At 55.0% G+C, this 19,440-nt stretch overlaps 2 protein-coding genes across 16 annotated transcripts in view; one reads left to right on the forward strand and one right to left on the reverse strand.

Annotated features, from left to right (window-relative positions):
• The first annotated feature begins 48 nt into the window (after positions 1 to 48).
• On the forward strand, positions 49 to 10,921 carry Xrcc3 (X-ray repair cross complementing 3). 3 transcript variants are annotated; one of them, XM_040742414.1, is made up of 8 exons: positions 49 to 152; positions 1,328 to 1,475; positions 2,907 to 3,044; positions 4,118 to 4,330; positions 6,133 to 6,287; positions 8,997 to 9,209; positions 9,367 to 9,413; positions 9,495 to 10,921. In XM_040742414.1, exons 2-8 carry the CDS (start codon positions 1,421 to 1,423, stop codon positions 9,721 to 9,723), a joined length of 1,050 nt encoding a protein of 349 aa, XP_040598348.1. In that variant the 5' UTR covers positions 49 to 152; positions 1,328 to 1,420; the 3' UTR covers positions 9,724 to 10,921. The 3 variants fall into 3 exon arrangements, with proteins under 3 accessions (XP_040598348.1, XP_021081776.1, XP_021081777.1); XM_021226117.2 differs by having other exon boundaries at positions 59 to 152; positions 1,249 to 1,475; XM_021226118.2 differs by lacking the exon at positions 9,367 to 9,413 and having other exon boundaries at positions 59 to 152; positions 1,249 to 1,475; positions 9,495 to 9,711.
• Klc1 (kinesin light chain 1) overlaps positions 7,456 to 19,440 on the reverse strand; it is a 50,366-nt gene continuing 38,381 nt past the window's right edge. For 6 of the 13 annotated variants that reach the window (XM_040742398.1, XM_040742395.1, XM_040742394.1 and 3 more), the window contains 3 exons: positions 18,652 to 18,782; positions 7,998 to 8,064; positions 7,456 to 7,786 (listed from right to left, as the gene is read on the reverse strand). In XM_040742398.1, the coding sequence (XP_040598332.1) occupies positions 7,784 to 7,786; positions 7,998 to 8,064; positions 18,652 to 18,782 (201 nt within the window). In that variant the 3' untranslated portion in view covers positions 7,456 to 7,783. Of the gene's footprint in view, positions 7,787 to 7,997; positions 8,065 to 10,882; positions 12,244 to 18,650; positions 18,783 to 19,440 lie in introns of those variants that run through there. The other 7 variants (XM_040742406.1, XM_040742400.1, XM_040742402.1 and 4 more) reach the window with 3 other exon arrangements.

Genomic DNA, 19,440 nt, shown 5'->3' on the forward strand with positions numbered 1-19,440 from the left:
GGACTCCAGACGCTCATTGGAAGAGAAGCTTGAGATAGGCGGGGCTTCCGGAGTGGGCGGAGCGCGCGGGAGATCCCGCAAGGCGGCTGAGTCGGGATGGAACCGATCGCGAGGGGCCGTACCCGGGGCTACGCCAGAGGGCTGAGGACACGGTGGGTTTCGAACAGCCTAGGCCGGGGCTCAGAGAACGATCTTCCCCGGCCGGGCGTCCCTTCAGGCCGTAGCGGGGTTCGGGGGAATCGAACCCAGAGTCCCCGCCGGTGCCTTCAGTAGCAGCATTAGGGAGCGCGCTTTCAGCACCAGAGTCCCAGGCCAGCCGCAGCGTGACAGTCGCTGCAGACTTGACCTGTGACTTTCTTGGTAGCGTCCTTCTTTTATTTGTTTTAGAGGTTTATTTATTTATCATGAAACAGTGTTCTGCCTGCAAGTATCCCTGCAGGCCTGATCTCCTTACAGATGGTTGTGAGCCACCATGTGGGTGCTGGAAATTGAACTCAGGACCTCTGGAAGAACAGCCAGTGTTCTTAAACACGGAGCCCTCTCTCCAGTCCTTATTCCTTTTTCCTACCTAGGCAGGGTTTCTCTGTGTAGCCCAGGCTGGCCTGAAACTCACCCTGTAGCCCAGGCTGGCCTTGGACTCTCCGTCTTCCTAGCACTCCTGTGGGAGTAAGCTGCCACGTGCAGCTAATCCTCTGGTTCCTTGGGTAATTGACTTCGCTTCCAAAGCAGCCACTCGGGAGCTTTGTTCGCTCCCCGTCACACATGTTGTACGCATATACACACTCAGATGCCTGTTTGGATGTGTACTGATGCGTGTGCACGGGTGACAGCCGGAGGCTGATGTCCGATCATTACTCAATCACTCACCTTATATACTGAGGCAGGGTCTCTCTTGAACCCCAGGGTCACAGACCCGCTGGTTGGCCTGCTCTCAGGATGCCCTATGGCTGCCTTCTGAGTGCTGGGGTTACTGACAGGCCACCATGCCTGCCCAGCACCAGATCTCTCTGTCTCTCTCTCCTCTCCCTCTCTCTCTCTCTCTCTCTCTCTCTCTCTCTCTCTCTCTCTCTCTCTCTCTCTCTCTCTCTCTCTCTCTCTCTCACACACACACACACACACACACACACAGCTGAGTTTGTTCTGTGCCGACCTCTGGAGTGAGCCCAGGCTTCTGAACTGCCCAGGTCCTTCTTAAGATGATGGTGCAAACAGAAGGCTCATCCTGGGCTCTCATGGATCTGTTCCCAGGCACTGATGTCCAGCTGAGCACTTTCACCTTAGGCCGACCGCCCTCCAAGTGTTGCTGTCTACCATGCCCACCCCACAGGTAGTCCGGGTTGGCAGCCAGCACCTTGGAATCCGTTGCCGTCGCTGTGTCTCGCTGGAAGTGTTTCATGCCCGTGGTGAGCCCATTGAGGAAATGGACTTGGATCAACTGGACCTGAACCCCAGAATCACCGCAGCAATCAAGAAGGGTATGTTGTGTGGAGTGGACAGTTATACACGTGCACTTTGGGTAAACCGAGCTGTGGAAAGCTGCTGGCCGTCTGCGCTGCCACCACCCGGCCCGTTCTCTTCCTTTCAAAGAAGGTCTCGGGTCTCTTAATTATGCTGTGGCCTCTCTGTCTCCTAAGGGACAGCTGCCTCACCCGAGTTCCTCATCTTCATGGCAGGGCTTTCTGTCCCTGTGTGAGCTGGTTTAATACATCTGTGGTTACTTTTTTCTCCTTCCTTTCTTTCTCATTGTAACAGGGTGTCACTATATGGTTCTGGCTGGCCTGGAACGCTCTGTGTCTGACCTTGAACTCACAGACACCCTCCTGCCTGTCTGCCATTGCTGGGATTAATATATTTTTCTTTCAACTGGCTTTAAATTAGAAAGTAAATCCAAGTCCAGAATTAATTTCTTTTTAGGGGGAAGGGGGAGACAGGGTTTTTCTATGGCTTTGGAGGCTGCCCTGGAACTCACTCTGTAGACCAGGCTAGCCTCAAACTACAGAGATTCACCTGTCTCTGCCTCCTGAGTGCTGGGATTAAAGGTGTGCACCACCACCGCCCAGGTCAGAATTAATTTCTTTGTGTGTGTGTGTGTGTGTGTGTATGAATGTTTTGCCTGCGTGTATATCTGTTTGCCAAATGTGTGTCTGGTGCCTGTGGAGGTCAGAAGAGGGCATCCGATACCCTGAAACTGGGGTTACAGGTGGTTGGGAACCACCATGTGGGTGCTGGGAATCGAACCTTGGTCCTCTGCAAGAGCAGTCAGTGCTCTTAACCATTGAGCCATCTCTCCAGCCCCCAGAATTAGTTTCTTTATCCTCCTCCCCAAGCAGCAGGCCCTTGGATCGTTAGCTGTGAGGTGGCCTCCACCTCCTGCCCCATCCTGGCTGTGTGCTTGCTGCTCTGCTCTCCCTCCAGCCTCCTTGTCTACCCTGCCCTGGCCTGGTGGCTCCATTGGTTTCCACATGGCCCATTCTCCATCTGTCACGTCATCCCCAGGCTTTGTGCTTGGTAACAGGCTCTCTCCCACACCACACCCCCAACTCCACACTCACTCTCTGTTGTTTTTAAAATGCAGGGTCCTGCTGTGTAGCTCAAACTGGCCTTGAACTCCTTGACTCCAGCGATCTTCCTGCCTCAGCCTCCCAAGCAGCTGGGCTATGGACAAAGAGTGGGATGGGGTGACCGTCACGTGCCCATAGCACCCAGGCTTCGCCCTCACCTCTGGTTCCTGTTCGGCTGCCATGAGAGGCAGCCCTCCCTCTCCACCCACTGGTTACTGACCCAAGATTTCCTGGGTGAATCCAGTTACCATCACTGGTACCCCAGATCTGGACGCCCAGCTTTCTCCTCACCCCCCACCCTCGCTGAGTGCCCTGACTTGCTGTGGTTCGTCTGTGTGGCCTCAGGGAGACTGAAGTCAGTGAAGGAAGTTCTGTGCTACTCCGGACCAGACCTGCAGAGGCTCACCAGCCTGTCCACCCACGATGTGCAGCACCTACTGAGAGCGGCCGCTCTGCACCTCCAGGGCAGCCGGGTCCTCACAGGTGGGCAGGAGAGCATCTGCCGGCCGGCCTGGTGGCTGCTGGGGTGAGGGGTGGCGCGGGCCTGGGCGGACATTCCACGCCTCCAGACTGTCTTGGGGATGACCTCACAGCAGCTGCCCTAGCCCATCAGCGCCCCTAGGACAGGTGGCAGAGCAGCCCGTGTGACAGCGCTGAGCAGTGGGGCCCTTGGTCCTCTACACAGCCCTCCTGGAGGGCTGACACCCAGGGGAGGCCTCACAGTAAAGGAGCGAGTTGGGGTCCCAATGTGAGAGGGCCTGCCATCCCCGGGACAGCTCTGCTCACTGGTGTCCGGCTGACCTGAAGCTCACACTGCTCAGAACTGTCAAGGCTGATGCTCGTTTCCTCTTCATGCTGAAGCTGTGCAGGGCTGCACAGACCCGTCAGTGAGGGTACCCTGTCACACCCTGCAGCTCAGGCTTCCTTCCCTCCTTCCTTCCTTCCTTCCCTCCCTCCCTCCTTCCTTCCTTCCTTCCTTCCTTCCCTCCTTCCTTCCTTCCTTCCCTCCTTCCTTCCTTCCTTCCTTCCCTCCCTCCCTCCCTCCTTCCTTCCTTCCTTCCTCTCTCCCTCCCTCCCTCCCTCCCTCCCTCCTTCCCTCCCTCCCTCCCTCCCTCCCTCCCTCCCTCCCTCCTTCCTTCCTTCCTTCATTCCTTCCTTCCTTCCTTCTCTCTATGTCATCCTGGCTGTCCTGGAACTCCCTATGTAACTCAGGCTAGACTCAAATTCATGAAGATGCCTCTGCCTCCCACGTGCTGGGATTAAATGTGCATACCTCTACACCTGGACCGGGTTTGGATTTCTCTTGCAGCTTGTGCCCATTAGGGACGGGCCAATAGAGTATGTGTGGCATCCTGGGAAGTGTGACAGGGACAGACCCTTACACACACATCGCACTCGGCCACACAGCCAGGCTGCCTGCCCTCCGACCTCAGCGCCCGGCCCATGTGCCTCACCTTTTTCAAAGGCCTCGTGCTCGCAGGCTCACAGGCAGGCAGGCAGGCAGGCAGGCTGGCACAGGCCAGGCAGAAGCACTGCTGACCCCATGCTCCCTGCAGCACTGCAGCTGTTCCAGCAGAGGGAGAGCTTCCCCGAGCAGCATCAACGCCTCAGCCTGGGCTGCCCGGTCCTGGATCAGTTCCTGGGTGGCGGCCTGCCTCTGGAGGGCATCACTGACCTGGTTGGCCGCAGCTCGGCAGGGAAGACCCAGCTGGCACTACAGCTCTGCTTGACTGTGCAGTTCCCACGACAGTACGGAGGCCTGGAGGCCGGTGAGTGGCGGCCCCTTCCTGGGGCGTAGGGAAGGCGGGGTCCGAGGCAGGTGGCACATGTCCTGCTCTGGGGACTGCTTTCCTCTCAGGGAGCCAGTGGCTGTCTCCTGGGTGATTTCCCATGTGGGAGGGGAGGAAGCAGGGGCACCAGCTGACCCTGCAGTCGTCACATAGCTTGAACTGAAGCGCCTCACCCTGTGCTCAGGCCCGCAGAGCCAGGGAGGTAGGGCAGAGAACGTGAGGATGGCTGTGACACAGGGAGGCTCTCCAAGCCACCTGCCTGGTCCCCCTGTGGGCTGATGCTGCCTGCAAAACAGGCCAAGATCTCTGCCGTTTGTGCTTTGGGTACCACGCACAGGAAGGGAGCGGGGCTAGGAACACCACAGCACCACTTCAAAAGCGATGGCTGAGGGAAGGCTCCAGGTCCCTGTCCTCATCACAGCTTGTCTTGTACAACAGCGGCAGCGGCGTTCCCACCAGCGTCCTGAGTCCGTAGCAACTAGACATTAGCCTCCGATGTGCCTTCTTCCCAGACACACCTGTTAGACCCAGAGCCATTGCAAAAGGAACTCTTGCCTTAAAAACCGTCACCCAGCTGTGGCACTCCACGCCCAGCCCTCAGGAAGCAGGGCAGGAAGATCAATGCAAGTTGGAGGCTCGCCTGGCTCCCCAGTGAGTCTGGCCTGGGGAGTGAGACCCCGCCTTAACAGGACAATTTAAATATTTCTATTTGTAGCCAGAGTATTGTCAGCTGTGCATCTTCCTTTTGAGGGTGATCTTTGCTTTCTTTTTGGTTTGGTTTTTTGAGACAGGGTTTCTCTGTAACAGTCCTGGCTGTCCTAGAACTCACTCTGTAGACCAGGCTGGCCTCGAACTCAAAGATCTGCCTGCCTCTGCCTCCCGAGTGCTGCGATTAATGGCTTACATCACCACCGCCACCCGGCTCATCTTTGCTTTCTTTTTTTTTTTTTTTTTTTTTTTTTTGTTTGTTTTTCGAGACAGGGTTTCTCTGTGGCTTTGGAGGCTGTCCTGGAACTCACTTTGTATAGACCAGGCTGGCCTCAAACTCACAGAGATCCACCTGCCTCTGCCTCCCGAGTGCTGGGATTAAAGGTGTGCGCCACCAACGCCCGGCTGATCTTTGCTTTCTTAGCTGAGTCCTTTGGAGCATGAACAGTATTATGAAAAGCATTTTTTTATCATCTGTGATTTGATGTCTTTGGCAAGCCACTGGCATCTTTCTCCTGCGAGTTCTAGAACCATCTATGGGAAAGACAGTTCTCAGCTGAGGCACGGGTGCAAACACTAGTGGTCCAGCTCTTTTCAGCTGCAGGGTCTGGGTGGCCTTAGGCCCAACAGTGTGCTACACAAGGACTGTTTGTGTTCCGCGTGACCAGGTGTTCATGCCTGGCGTCACCAAGTAGACAGACAGAGGCGGGAGCCCGTGTTGTCCTGCATCTAAGGAACATGTCCCAAAGTTCCTTAACCCTGGTGCTCTCTGCCTGGTCCTGCCCAACCCAGCAGGAAACTAGAGAGCAGGAATGAGCTAGCAGGGTATCCAGGAACAGGGTGTGTGTGTGTGTGTGTGGTGTGCGCACGCATGTGCGTGCACACTCAGGTATCAGTGCAGAGAGCTAGCCTGTGTTCTAGGGGACCAACAAGGTAGCTGCAGGTGGGAAAAGTACCAAGTTGAGCCTGCTGCCCTCTGGGGTGAGAACTTGTGAGGGACAGAAATAGACACAGGCAGGGGCTACATGTGGTTTTGCGGCCACAGGCCCATTTCCGGTGCTTTGGCTTCCTAGGAGCTGTCTACATCTGCACAGAGGATGCCTTCCCCAGCAAGCGGCTGTGGCAGCTCATTGAACAGCAGCAGCAGCTGCGGACAGATGTTCCTGAGGAGGTGGTCCAGAAGATCAGGTTCAGCAACCACATCTTCATCGAGCATGCGGCTGATGTGGTGAGTGTTTCTGTGCACACAGGGCCCAATGACTCGGCCTGTGGTGCAGAGACCAGGCTCAACTCAGAATACACCGCCAGGGTAGAGTCGGGAAGAGGTGTCCAGCGTAAGGGTCTGGAGGACCAGTCTGCCATAGGGCAGAGTCACGGAGGAAGGGTTCATTCTAAACCAGCAGTTGTCAACCCGTGGGTCATGACCCCTTTGGGTCACATATCGGGTATTTACATTATGATTTATAACTGTAGCAAAAATTACTGTTACGCAGTAGCAACAACAATAATTTTATGGCTGGGGGTCAATACAACATGAGGAACTGTGTTTAAGGGTTGCAGTGTTAGGAAAGTTGAGAACCACTGCTGATCTAAACACACTTAGCAGGGAGCCTGTGCCCTGTGTGCTTGTGGGCCAGGCATTCGGGAGTGCGGGGTTGACGAGTTTACTGTGTAAGTCTTCCCTACGCCCTACTTTCTGGCCAGCACTATTCCTCCTTAGCTGGAATACAGACCTAACTGGCCCCTGAGCACTGTCCATCCACCCAGGAAGAGCGTGGGAGGAGTCCTGGGTGTATATAGCAAAGGTGTCCTGGAGGTTGGTCCAGAGCCATCCCCCTGCTGCTGCTCACTGTTGAGGCTGCCTCCGTCTGGGGCTTACCTGCTGGAGGAGAAGCTGCCCAGCTAGGCTCAGTCCCAGCAGCAGGAAGCAGGGCCATGCCCAATACAGTTGCGCAATTTAGAGAAGCTCTTGTCTGCAGGGATTGGTGACAAATGAGGTTCATTCAGGAGTTTGGAGAAGGGGAGGACCCTGTACCCCAAATATAAACGCATAAATAGCACCCTGTCTAGGGCGTCACTGCGCCTAGGGGGAGTGTTCTGAGAGGACCATAGCTGGCTCAACTGAATCCAAAGCTTGCTCTCACCAAATGGCATGCACACAGATCACTTGCACGATAATAAAAAGTTTAAATTTTTAAAAACTAGTTGCTGGATAGTGGTGATGCACACCTTTAATCCCAGTGCTCAGGAGTTGGAGGCAGGTGGGATCTCTGTGAGTCTGAGGCCAGCCTGGTCTACAGAGCGAGTTCCAGGACAGCCAGGGGTACACAGAGAAACTGTCTTGGGGGAAAAACCAGGGAGAAGGGAACAGTTATGAACAGACATTCATTCTGATAAACAGTGAGGCATATAAACTTTTAATTTTAAAAAATGTACAATAAAAATACATTATCACACACAACACATGAGTGCCACGGGGAGGCCGGGCAGAAGCAGCAGGGGCCTCCCAGGAAGGGAGGGGCCAGGTCACCGGGTCACCGACCTTACTGACTCAGAGTTGCTCTCCAGGACCCTCCTAGCAGTGTGGTTATTAGCGCGTGCTCCGCAGCATGGGGGCGGGGACTAAGTTAGCACTGGGCTCCCAGCCCCATCATGGCCTTCAGGGGGCCAGCTCCGGAGCCACACTCAGCAGCACTGTGGTGTTTAGAGCAGGCCAGGCCACCGTCACTGCAAAAGAAAGATGCAGGTCAGGAGCTGCTCAACCCCTCCTGCCCTGGGGTCTGCCCAGCAACGGGATGGTGTCAGCCGCCCTGGGGTCAACAGGACCTGGACACAGAACTCCCCTCCTCTGTGTGAGCCGAGCAATGTGGACCACGCCTGCCCTCACACCATCCCCGAGGTACCTAGGCCCTGGCTGAGGGGAGGTGCAGACACTCACGTTAGTGCTAGCGTCTTCTAGGCTGCTGCTGTCGTTTTCCACACAAAGAGGCTCTGCTGGGGACGCCCTAGAGAGAAGGACAAGGTTTCACTCGGGCTGGATGCCGGGGTCTGACAGCCCCTCACAGTTGCCCGTGAGTCGGTGTTGGCCACCTGCTTGGGCAGCCAGAACTGCTTAAGACCCTGAGCTAAGAACCGTATGGAAGCCCTGGCTGCAACCTCAACCACTCCACTGCGGACATGAACAAGGCCTTCCTTCCCCTGACAACAGCCATCGCCATACAGGCCTGCCCTGCCCTGGGCCACTCAGCTAGTCACAAGTCACCCGAGCCTCGTGCCAACCGGGCACAGTGGCTCCAAGAAGTTGCCTAGGGTTGCCTGCCTTGGGGAGATACATTTCTGCCCTTAGCCTAGGGTTCCTGCAGTGGGCAGCAGGGGAGCCGACCCAGTGTCCTCCCTACTCTCCCCACTAGAACTTTCTCCAGGTGTAGCCTTATGTGGCTGGTGCAGGTTTCCAAACCCTTTAGGAGTGGATGGTACCTCATGAGTGCAGAACACACTGCCAGACCACTACTCCACCCTACCACCAGGGTCTGGCCTGCCCATCAGTACGAGGACTAGGAGGGCACCTAGCCCTTCCCCCGGCACCCTGCTCGAGTGGGGCCAACCAGAGCTGCTCTCTAGACCACAGTCTAGTGGGGTGACCGTGTCAGCCGTGGAGCTGTGGCTGGGTTGGGTGACCTCAGTATCTGCAGGGGAACCACCGGGAGGGGACGGTCGCTCTGAGGATCACGCCCTCCGGTGAGGGTCTGGGAGACAGTGGAAGATGCCCTCAGGAGAAGAGAGTGGACGTGCAGGAGTGAGTCGTGTGTCCCGCCCCCAGCCCCACCCCGTGAGCAGGAGGCAGCCAGTGTCAAAAAGCTGCATCTCGGGGAGTCAGGAGCAGATGGAGGCCACTGCCAAGTGTGTCAGTGTAGACCGCTCTGTATGTCCCCCACAGGACGCCTTGTTGGAGTGTGTGAGGAAGAGGGTCCCTGTTCTGCTGTCAAGGGGGATGGTCCGCCTGGTGGTGGTTGACTCAGTTGCGGCCCCGTTTCGTTGCGAGTACGATGTGCAGGCCTTGGCCACCAGGGCCAAGCACCTGCAGTCTCTAGGGGCCACGCTCCGCGGGCTGAGCAGCACCTTCAGGAGCCCTGTGCTGTGCATCAACCAGGTAGGTGGGGTGGGGCTCTGCACTTCACCGTGGGGGCGGGGCTCTGCACTTCACCGTGGGGGACAGGGCTCTGCACTTCACCTCGCCGTGGGGGGCGGGGCTGACGGGGAAGCAGCTGAGGTGGCTGCTGTCATGACCCTCCCTTGGGTTTTCCCAGGTGATGGAAATGGTGGAGGAGCAAGCGTCTGTGTCCAGGCCCCTGGGGTGAGCATGGCACCTCGCATCCGGGTACTGGAGGGGGTTGGGTATACACAAGCACCAGCACCCACCCACTTTGTGTCTCAGGGCCTGGGACGAGCACCTCTCTCCAGCCCTCGGCATCACCTGGGCCAACCAGATCCTGATGAGACTGATGGCTGACCGGACCCATGAGGACGATGCCACCGTGGGCTCGCCCAGAAGCCCAGCTCGGACCCTGCGAGTGCTCTCTGCCCCCCACCTGCCCGTCTCCTCCTGTTGCTATACAGTCAGTGGGGAAGGCATCAGAGGGATACCAGGAACCCAGTCCTGCTAACAGTGGCTCTGGTGCATTAGCCTGACCAGGTCCCAAGAACCCGACTCTGGTGAGCCCCTCCTACTGTGGAAACCCTGTGGAATTTGGCCCCACACACTGCCCTGTAGAGCAGAGGTTCTCAACCTGTGGGTCAAGACCCCTTTGGGGTCAAGCAAGTCACAGGAGTTGCCAAAGACCATTGGAAAACAGATATTTACAATTCATAACAGTAGAAAATTAGTTTTGAAGCAGCAATTAAATAACTGTGTTTAAGGGGCACGTTAGGAAGTTGAGAGCCACTGAGTCTGCTCGGGAACCCAGAAACACAAGTCTCCACTGTCGCCTCCTCTGCTTTCGGCCTGGCAGGACGCACACAGCACACAGAGATGCCCACCCCTCAGGCTCCACGACAGTCTCAGGGACACAGTGGGGCTGGCCTAACCTGGGTTTCTCAGCTGCCTCAGACAGAGCAGCTCCAAGCAACTTAAAAGGACACAAGGGAGGAAACAGGTTTGTGTGTCCTCGCCAGGGCCTAACTAAGTGTCCAGCAACTCTGGCCTGGCCTTGCATCCAGACTGGAGGGCACGCATGCTCAGTGGAGGGCGGGCCTCCTGTAACATCTGCTCCGCACCCCAAAATCAGCACTTCTGGATTTGAGACTCTCCAGCCACCAGGAGTGCGACCTCTGAAGACAGGGCTGTGGCTGTGAGCCCGTCCCCTGCTTCCTAATAGCCTCTGGCAGCACAGGTCCACCAGCAAATGGGCCCGCACGGGGACGGGCTCATCACGGGATCCTGCGGCTCCAGCGGTGTGACCCCACACACCAGGGTGTACACCGTCCCTGTCCTCGCTCATAGGTACACTTATGGTGTACACCACGATGTCTCCAGGACAGTCCCGCCTGTGCAGAGTCCATCAGACTTTCAAAGTCTCTCTCTCTCTCTCTCTCTCTCTCTCTCTCTCTCTCTCTCTCTCTCTCTCTCTCTCTCTCTCTCTCACACACACACACACACCGCCTCTGTCTGGCAGTTCTGGAGACTGAACCTAGGGTCTCCTGCCCGCAAGGCTCCCCACCGAGCACCAGCTACCCTGAAAGGTCTCAAACACTGGCATAAATGATGGGACACAGCTCCTTGTGATGGGGGTAGTTAAGACAAAATGGCCTCTCTGCAAACTGAAGGACGTTACATCAGAAAATAAAACTTTATTTTGTAACAAAGTATTGACAATTCTAAGTTGTTTTCTAAATAGATTGTACTGGAAATGTGAAAACACGGTTCTAAAGCAGGCACACTTAGAAGACATGCCCAAAGGTCCTAGGGCCCGTATTCACCGGCTAGGTCAAGGGGCCCTGCAGGTTCAGGGTCTGAGAACCATGCACTCTCCAGTGCTGGGACAGCCTGTCCCAGGGTCTCTGCATTTGCTCCAGCCAGCTGCCTGGCCATGCCTGCCACTGTGACCTGGTGGACCGTGCCGCCTGCTGTCCCATCTACTGCTCAAGTCCGCATCACAGGCCCAGGCGGCTCAAGAATGAGTGCAGGTGGCTGCAGGAGATGCAGACGTCTAGCAATCATTACTATTTACCTCAGGCGGGCAGGAGCCTCAAAGGGTAAGGGCACCTGCAGCACAAACTGGCAACCAGGTCAGGAAGGAGGAAGAACGGGATACGTCATCCTGATGCCCGTACGCAGAGCCATGCTTGCACACACACTGACTTTCTTCCAGAAAATTCTCATCTCAACCCTTCCAACACTCCATGCTCAGGACCACACACCAACCCCACAGTACCCACCCGCACGGCGGCTGTGCCCACCACCCGCGAGCTCCCCTGCAATAGCCACTGAGGACATTGACCTCACCATAAAGAATGGTGAGAAGGGACAGCGACCCACCCTGCTTGTCTCCTGAGAACATGAAACAATCTTGCACAATGTTGACTGCATACAAGTCCCCAGAGTGCTCCTCTGCGGCAACTAGTCAGGCCAGCCAGCCTTCTGCAGGCTTGGATTCCAGAAGGGCCCATACCCACCAGGTTTTCACCTGTGTTCTGAGAGACTCTCACTCCTCACGCTTGAGTGGCGGCAAGAACTTTGCCTGCTTAGCCTCCTCCCCAGCGCGACCCTGGTGCCTTCCCCGGGACAGGCACCTTTTAAAAAGATCTGGTTGTCATGACAGGGTGGGTGGCGGAAGTCACACACATCTGGTCTACGCATGCCTGGGCCACCAGCTGCGGCCTAGCTAGCCTCCCTGGCCACAGTGCCACTGGCTCTGGTCGCTAGCAGTCGCCAGGCCTGGGTGCAGATCAGACAACGGAATTCTGGGGCATGGCTGCCAGGCAGTTTTTATGCAACAGCCTCCGGATGTCGGTGGATGCCCCATTGAGAAAGACTGGGGGGCAGACTGGGGGGCTGCCAGGTCTCCAAGGGTGTCAGCGCTCCAGCCCTCTCGGGGATCCTATCTAGTTCAGCCCCAGCCCTCAGTGGCGAGGCCAGTGTGGCTGGCATTCAGTGCTCTCAAGACTGCCAGACAATTATTTCGTTCCTGTGTGAAAAAGCAAATGGAAAAAATATATTTAACCGATACTTATAAGGAGGAGACCCTCAAACAATGTTACGCATGTAAAATGCTGAGTGTGTGGTTTGCAGGAGTAGCTCAGCTTGGACGCAGCTCTATGGGTGTGTCTAATGAGCAAAAGGCTCACCATGTGCGTCCCAGCACCAGACACCAATCGCTAGCTCCCATGCCAGGTACACCTAGAACACACCGCTCCGTGCCTTAGTGCCCTTCATCCTCTGCTTGGGGCTAGGGTGACAGCTGACACTTCATTAGTTGAATTTGTGCTACTGGTCAGGTGAGATGACCAAGGAGTCTGTCACTTTGGACTAAGCTCTGTATGCTGGCATAGACATGTCCTCCACCATGAGTCACAGCTGCTCCGGCTCAGAACCAAGCAATGGGCAGGTTCCAGGGCTGCTAAGGTGATGGCAACACCCAGCGGCCAATTCAGATGTCTAACAGAAAGGGGGCGCTCTCGCGTGGCGCACGTGTGCGAGGCTGCACAGGGTGCCTGCCGGCTACGATCGTAAGCATCCGTGTGACAGACAGCGGTTACACACTTTTCACAAGGAGACTGTTCCAGCTCTGACACTGCTTCCAGTGAGTACAGCTCTAGTGTTCTTAAAGATGACTACATCTGTCAGGCGGTACTCTGAGGGCAGCCCCGTGATGTGCAGCAGACACTACATAAAAGCCCATCACAGCGGAGCATGCTCGGGGCCAGTGGCCAGGGCACGAGCAGGGCAGGCTCCCTACTTGGAAGCAATCTTCTGTGGCTTTGCCACCTGCATTAAGAACACCCAGAGATTGTCTTTTTGCCGGGCAATGGTGGTACACACCTCTAAACCCAGTACTTGGAAGCAGAGGCAGGCAGAGCTCTATGAGTTCAAAGCCAACGTGATCTACAAAGAGAGTTCCAGAAAGGCCAGAGCTATACAGGAAAACCTTGTCTCAAAAGAAAAAAAAAAGAAGCACCCAGAAATCTGACATACTCCGTGCTGCTGGACATGGATACGCAAGGACGAGTCCATGAGCACACTGTTTACCAAAGGAAGAAACACGCTAAGGTGACTGACCTCTCTTGCTCTTGGGGACGCTGGGGACCACAGAACTTGGAGAATGGGCCTTTCCCACTTGGGCTGAATACACACACCCTTGAACTTGGTTCAGTGCCCAGGGGAAACCACCCGTTCTCTGCATGTTTTGCAGCATTAATTCTTTTTCATGCAGCAAGTACTGCTACCTTCTGAAGCTGGGCAGCCAGAGCGGGAACTCCAAGGACTGTCAGGTGAGTCTGGGGCTCCCAGAGGACCCATTGCCCCAGGCAAACTCTAGGCTCACTGTGAGGGCTAGATGCTTAAACATGTTCTGTGGTTTTGGGTAAATTAATAGGAAAAACAGTTTAACACACTGTGAAGTCACTGTTTCTCTACTAAGAGGCCAGGTGTGTAACAGACACTGTTAATCCCAGCACTCAGAGGCAGAGGCAGGCAGACCTCTGGAGTCTGAGGCCAGCCTGGTCTACAGAGTGAGTTCCAGGCCAGCCTCCTAAGCAATACAGAGAACAGTCTCAAAAAAACAAGGCAAACAACAAACAAGAAATTTTTGTGTTTTTGTTTTTTAAAAGAAAAACCACCGGGCGGTGGTGGTGGTGCACGCCTTTAATCCCAGCACTCGGGAGGCAGAGGCAGGCGGATCTCTGTGAGTTCGAGGCCAGCCTGGAGTGCCGGGATAGTCTCCAAAGCAGTACAAAGAGACAGAGACAGAGAGAAAGAGAGAGACGGAGAGACAGAGAGACAGAGAGAGAGACAGAGACAGAGAGAGACGGAGAGACAGACAGAGAGAGAGAGACAGACAGAGAGAGACACACAGAGACAGAGAGAGAGACAGAGACGGAGAGACAGATAGAGAGAGACAGAGACAGAGAGAGAGAAGCAAACCAAACCTGGAAGATGGGCATGGCATGTACACCTACAGCCCACCAAGGGAACTATGAGCAGGATCTGTGAACCAAGTGTGACTACACACACCTCCAGTGACACCGATGCCAGAGACAGAGGCTAAAGGGCCGGCACCGAGGCCCAGGCTCACAGGACCTCCACAGATGTGGGTGAAGGACAGAATGTAGACTCTGGGTCACAGACGCTGTGCACAAATTCTACAGATGGCCAGCTCCAGACCAAAAACTAAAGAGAAACATTTCAGCACAGGCCAATCAGCTGCTGCTGTAGGGCTGAACAGGCTCTTCTCCGTGGGGACTGCCAGGGATGAGCCAAACCACAGTTGTGGTTTTGTTTTTGTGGAGTTTTTGAGACAGGGTTTCTCTGTGTAGCCTTGGCTGTCCTGGAACTCACTCTGTAGACCAGGCTGGCCTCAGACTCCAGAGGTCCGCCTGCCTCTGCCTCCTGAGTGCTGGGGTCAAAGGCCTTTGCACACGCCCAGCCCACTGCTCTCAGTGAAGGCTACCCTCTCTGAAGAAAGCTGCACCAGCGTCTCTCAGTCTCCTTTTTGCTCATAAGATGACGGCAGCAAAGTGGCCCCTGCGTGCCCTGTCTCTGTCCCACGACACTGGAAACTACTAGGGTCTAAGTGCTGGGATTAAAGGCGTAGATGCACGCCTCAGTTTTACATGTTGCGTGGCATATAACACAAGTCACTGAGAAGTATCAACACAGAGTGTGGACTTGTACCTCACATCACGTAAACCACCCCACCCCACGAGAGATGGCCACACAAGGCTGTTAGCACCAGAACTGACTTTGCACACTGAGTCAGTCTCCCCAAAGAAAGGAACCACCACTCAGATGGTGAGCCCAGGCCAGGTTTCAGGGTGCAGACCTGCAATCCCAGCTACTCGTGTGGCTGAGACAGGAGGATCACAAATTCAAGGCTTGCCTGGGCTACAGGGTGAGTCTCTGCCTCCAAATTCAAACAAAAGGCTGGCAGCTCTGTAGGTCTCAGGGTGTCCATACATCTAGTCAGGCCCAAACTGAACTACAGGAGGGTTTCTGGCCACTGGACAAAAGCCAGCATTCTTGGGAACTTGAGAAACGGGTTCCGATCTGCCAAAAGGAGTCATTTCCCTTACCTCTGGCTGAAGGGACACCGGACTGACTACCTGTGGTGCCTATGAGCATGTCAAAGCCCATGCTGGTCTCCAGGCTCCTTCAGTACCACAGGTGCCTGCTGCACATTTCACAGCCAGCGCTAGTCTCCTGGCCCCTCCTCCATGAGCCCCTCCTCCTCCTTACATACATGAGCGTCCACCACTGGACCCTCCCTCTGTTGCTATCTCCACTTTTCTCTGCTCTCCGATTCCCTAGCCCTGGCCATGTCCAGTCTGCTCTTTTCTCTCTGTTCTAGATTCTTCCAGAAGTCTCTGGGTATTTCCTCTCTGGCATTCACAATAGAAACCTTCCCCCTAGAACGCAGCAGTGAAGTCAGCAGGTCTTTGCTATGGCCCCTCACACACAAGCTCAACAGTGGGGCATTTGCCCGGCACAGGTGTGACCCTGGATTCTACCCTAGTACTCTGGCCAGCCGAGAGAAACAGCCCAGCAGCCACCAAGCTCTTTCTCAATGCCCGAAGAAATGTGTATATCCCCTCAAGCTTCACATAACAGACACAGCCTGGCTGACCCGACAGACATCTAGAAACTCTTCACCACAGGGGCAGCTGGCATGGCAGTCTGCTCCACACACTTCCAGACAGTGTTCAGACAATGCATCTTCCAGGTGTCTACGATGTCACACACACGCAGACCCTCCACAGACACAGCTGGCCAGCACCCGACTACTAATAGAACCAAAGTGAGCCTCGGGCCTCAGGCCCACCTGTCTCCCAGAATCCACTATGAACCAGAGAGACTTCTGGAGGGACAGCGGCCAAGAGTGTAACCCAAGCACATGGTGGGCTGCGGGGCCAGGAGGCAGGGAGGCACGAAGCCTCTTCTCATGACCCTGAGGATGAGAGTGGACGCCTGCAGAAGGCAAGTATCCCAGAGCAGGTTGCAAAACACAACTTTTAACTCCCAACGTGGTCTCCAAAGGCCTCTACAAACTCACAGCCCAGAGCCCTGGAGTCCTGAACACAGCGCTATCACGTACAGTTTGTAAAACTGCATTCCTGGGCATTTCTAGGAAGTCTGGGATATAGAAAATGGCTGGCCAGGCTCCAGAGAATGCCCCCAAATGCTGGGCAGCTGGCATCACAAAGAGCACAAAGAGACGAGGCATGGGTAGCTTGTCATGGAGCAGCAGAAGCTCGAGAACCCTGGCTGTGGGCCACCTTCTAGAAAACCCCTTTGACAACACAGTATCACCACCCGAAGCCATGATTCACACACCTTTCCTTACACTGAGGGAAGCCCAGAGTTTTTGAAAAGCCTTATAACAAAATCACAAAACTCAAGCTTCATTAAAAGCCATTCCTTTTCCCATAATTCCTGACTGCGTTAACATGATCATAGCTTCCATTCCAGAAGATGAGTTGCAACGGAGTTAAGCCAATGCTAACTTAGAAAGAAATGATACCGTGAACTATGTCTGCTGACCAGTGGCTTCTGTAGGGCTTGTGTGCATGAGTGTGTGGTGTATGTGTGCGTGTGTGTGGTGTATGTGTACATGTGTGTGTGTGGTGGGGTGTATATGTGTGTGAGTGTATGGTATATGTGTGCATGAGTGTGTGGTGTATGTGTGTGTGCGTGTGTGTGGGTGTATATGTGTGTGCGTGTGTGGTGTATGTGTGCATGAGTGTGTGGTATATGTGTGCGTGTGTGTGTGGTGTATGTGTGTGTGCGTGTGTGGGGGTGTATATGTGTGTGCGTGTGTGGTATATGTGTGCATGAGTGTGTGGTATATGTGTGCATGTGTGTGCGGTGTATGTGTGTGTGCGTGTGTGGTATATGTGTGCATGAGTGTGTGGTATATGTGTGCATGTGTGTGCGGTGTATGTGTGTGTGCGTGTGGGGGGTATGTGTCTGTGTGTGTGCGTGTGGTGTATGTGTGCGTGTGTGGTGTATGTGTGCATATGTGTGTGGTGTATGTGTGCATGTGTGGTGTATGTGTGCATGTGTGTGGTGTATGTATGTATGCGTGTGTGTGTATGTATGTGTGCGTGTGGGGGGTGTATATGTGTGTGAGTGTGTGGTGTATGTGTGCATGTGTGTGGTGTATGTCTGTGTATGTGTGGTGTATGTGTGCATATGTGGTGTATGTGTGCATGTGTGGTGTATGTGCGCATGTGTGGTGTATGTGCGCATATGTGTGTGGTGTATGTGTGCATATGTGTGTGGTGTATGTGTGCATGTGTGGTGTATATGTGCGTGTGGGGGGTGTATGTATGTATGTGTGCGTGTGGGGGGTGTATGTGTGCATGTGTGGTGTATGTGTGCATGTGTGTGGTGTATGTGTGCATGTGTGTGGTGTATGTGTGCATGTGTGGTGTATGTGTGCATATGTGTGTGGTATATGTGTGCATGTGTGGTGTATATGTGCGTGTGGGGGGTGTATGTATGTATGTGTGCGTGTGGGGGGTGTATGTGTGCATGTGTTATGTATGTATGCATGTGTGTGGTGTATGTATGTGTGCGTGTGGGGGTGTATGTGTGCACGAGTGTGGGTGCACTCTCCTTTATGCACATGCGTAGAGTCTCCAGGTCATCTTCGGGTGTGTTCCTCTCTCTCTCCACCTTATCTGAGAGAGTCTTTGAACCTGGAGCAGGCCATTTTGGTGACTGGCTGGCCAGGACACCTCCAGGATCCAATTCTCTCTGCGTCTCTCAATGCCAGAGTTATACACAGGACACACCCCCTCTGCGTGAGTGCGGGGATCCGAACTCAGGTCCTCAAGCTTGAGCAGCAAGCACTTTATATGCCCAGCCATTTCCCCAGGCTGGGTTTCTTTTTAAAGAGAGAGAGAGAGTGTGTGCGTGCGTGCGTGCGTGTGTGTGTACACACTTATACACCATGACGTGTGGAGGTTATAGGATAACTTGCACGAGTCCGTTGTCTCCTACCGTATGGGTCCTGAGGGTTGAGAGGGGTGACAAGGCCCTTTAGCCCCCAATCCATTTCATGGGCCCCCGCTGTTACTTTTGGAGACAGAGTTTCACTGCACCCTATGCTGGCCTCTCGAATGCTGAGATTGCAGGTGTGAACCACCGTGCCCGGCCCACTTGTCACCCAGGAGGCGTTCTCTGAACAGAATCGAGGCACTCCACTGGTTCCCTCGGAGCCTTCCCAGCCGGCTTCCCAGCTGCTTCTCAGGCTGCCCTGGAAAGCAGTAGGCAAAGCACCCAACCCTCAGGACCAACTGTGAGCCCCAGGGAGGCTGCTTGCGGTCGCGGTGCAGTACCGCATGCTGGCGGAAGAGGGCGCTGAGGAGATAGTTACCCAGGGTTCCTCGGCTCACTGTCCCGTGCACTTCCTCCCTTCAGCTTCCTAACCAGCTTCTCACTGCTGCGTCTAATGGAAGCCCGGAGTTTGCTAAAGGAGCCACTGCGCTTTAAAGATCCAGTGCCATCCTGAAAAACACGTGAACAAGTGTGAAGCCCTGGATGTCCCCTCTTGCCCCACGCTCAGCCCGATGACCCCAACTGCTGCCAGCACCGGCTGGCAAGTGAGTCATGTGCGTCATCATGTTAAAAACAACCCATGATCGGAACCCTGTGAAAATGAAGGATCCCAGCAGGAGCAGCCATATTTCCAAGGAGAGCGAGCCCACAGCTGTCTGAGGACAAAGGACAGCTGGGGTCAAGAGAGACGGGCTCTCCCACGACTGCCAGCCGCGTGTAACTGCATGTTGTACGAGCAGTGTGCACCGGGCAGCAGAGTGGCCAGGACGCCAGACCCCACAGAGACAGAGTCCTCCCACCACACTCACGCAGGGATTAGATGTGTCAACTCTAAATGTAGCTCCAAGCTTTAAATAACACGCTCATATTTAGGCAAATACTGAAAGTCTTGAGATACCCGTAGGGAGCGAAAGAGCAGCCAGCTGTCCCCATAAGCAACCAGATGCTACAGAGACGCCCGGCAGAGGCTGGACAGGAAGTCAAATGCAGAGTGGGAACCCTGCGCAGAGCAGACTTTATCTCGGAAAGGCCCCCAGGGGATCTCGGGACTGCAGCTGTGCCGCGCTGTCCCAGGAGACTGAGAAATGTACAGAGCAGACAGACGCAG

The sequence above is a fragment of the Mesocricetus auratus genome, unplaced genomic scaffold (assembly GCF_017639785.1).
Source record: "Mesocricetus auratus isolate SY011 unplaced genomic scaffold, BCM_Maur_2.0 Super-Scaffold_15014, whole genome shotgun sequence".
Taxonomy (NCBI): Eukaryota; Metazoa; Chordata; class Mammalia; order Rodentia; family Cricetidae; genus Mesocricetus; species Mesocricetus auratus.

What these genes read in the sequence shown, in the direction of transcription:
- Xrcc3 (XM_021226117.2), top strand. Translation starts at nt 1,313, where the DNA reads ATGCCCACCCCACAGGTAGTCCGGGTTGGCAGCCAGCACCTTGGAATC. An exon ending in GGGCAGCCGGGTCCTCACAG is followed by an intron (nt 3,045 to 4,117) that starts GTGGGCAGGAGA and finishes TGCTCCCTGCAG; the next exon opens with CACTGCAGCTGTTCCAGCAG. An exon ending in TCTGTGTCCAGGCCCCTGGG is followed by an intron (nt 9,414 to 9,494) that starts GTGAGCATGGCA and finishes TTTGTGTCTCAG; the next exon opens with GGCCTGGGACGAGCACCTCT.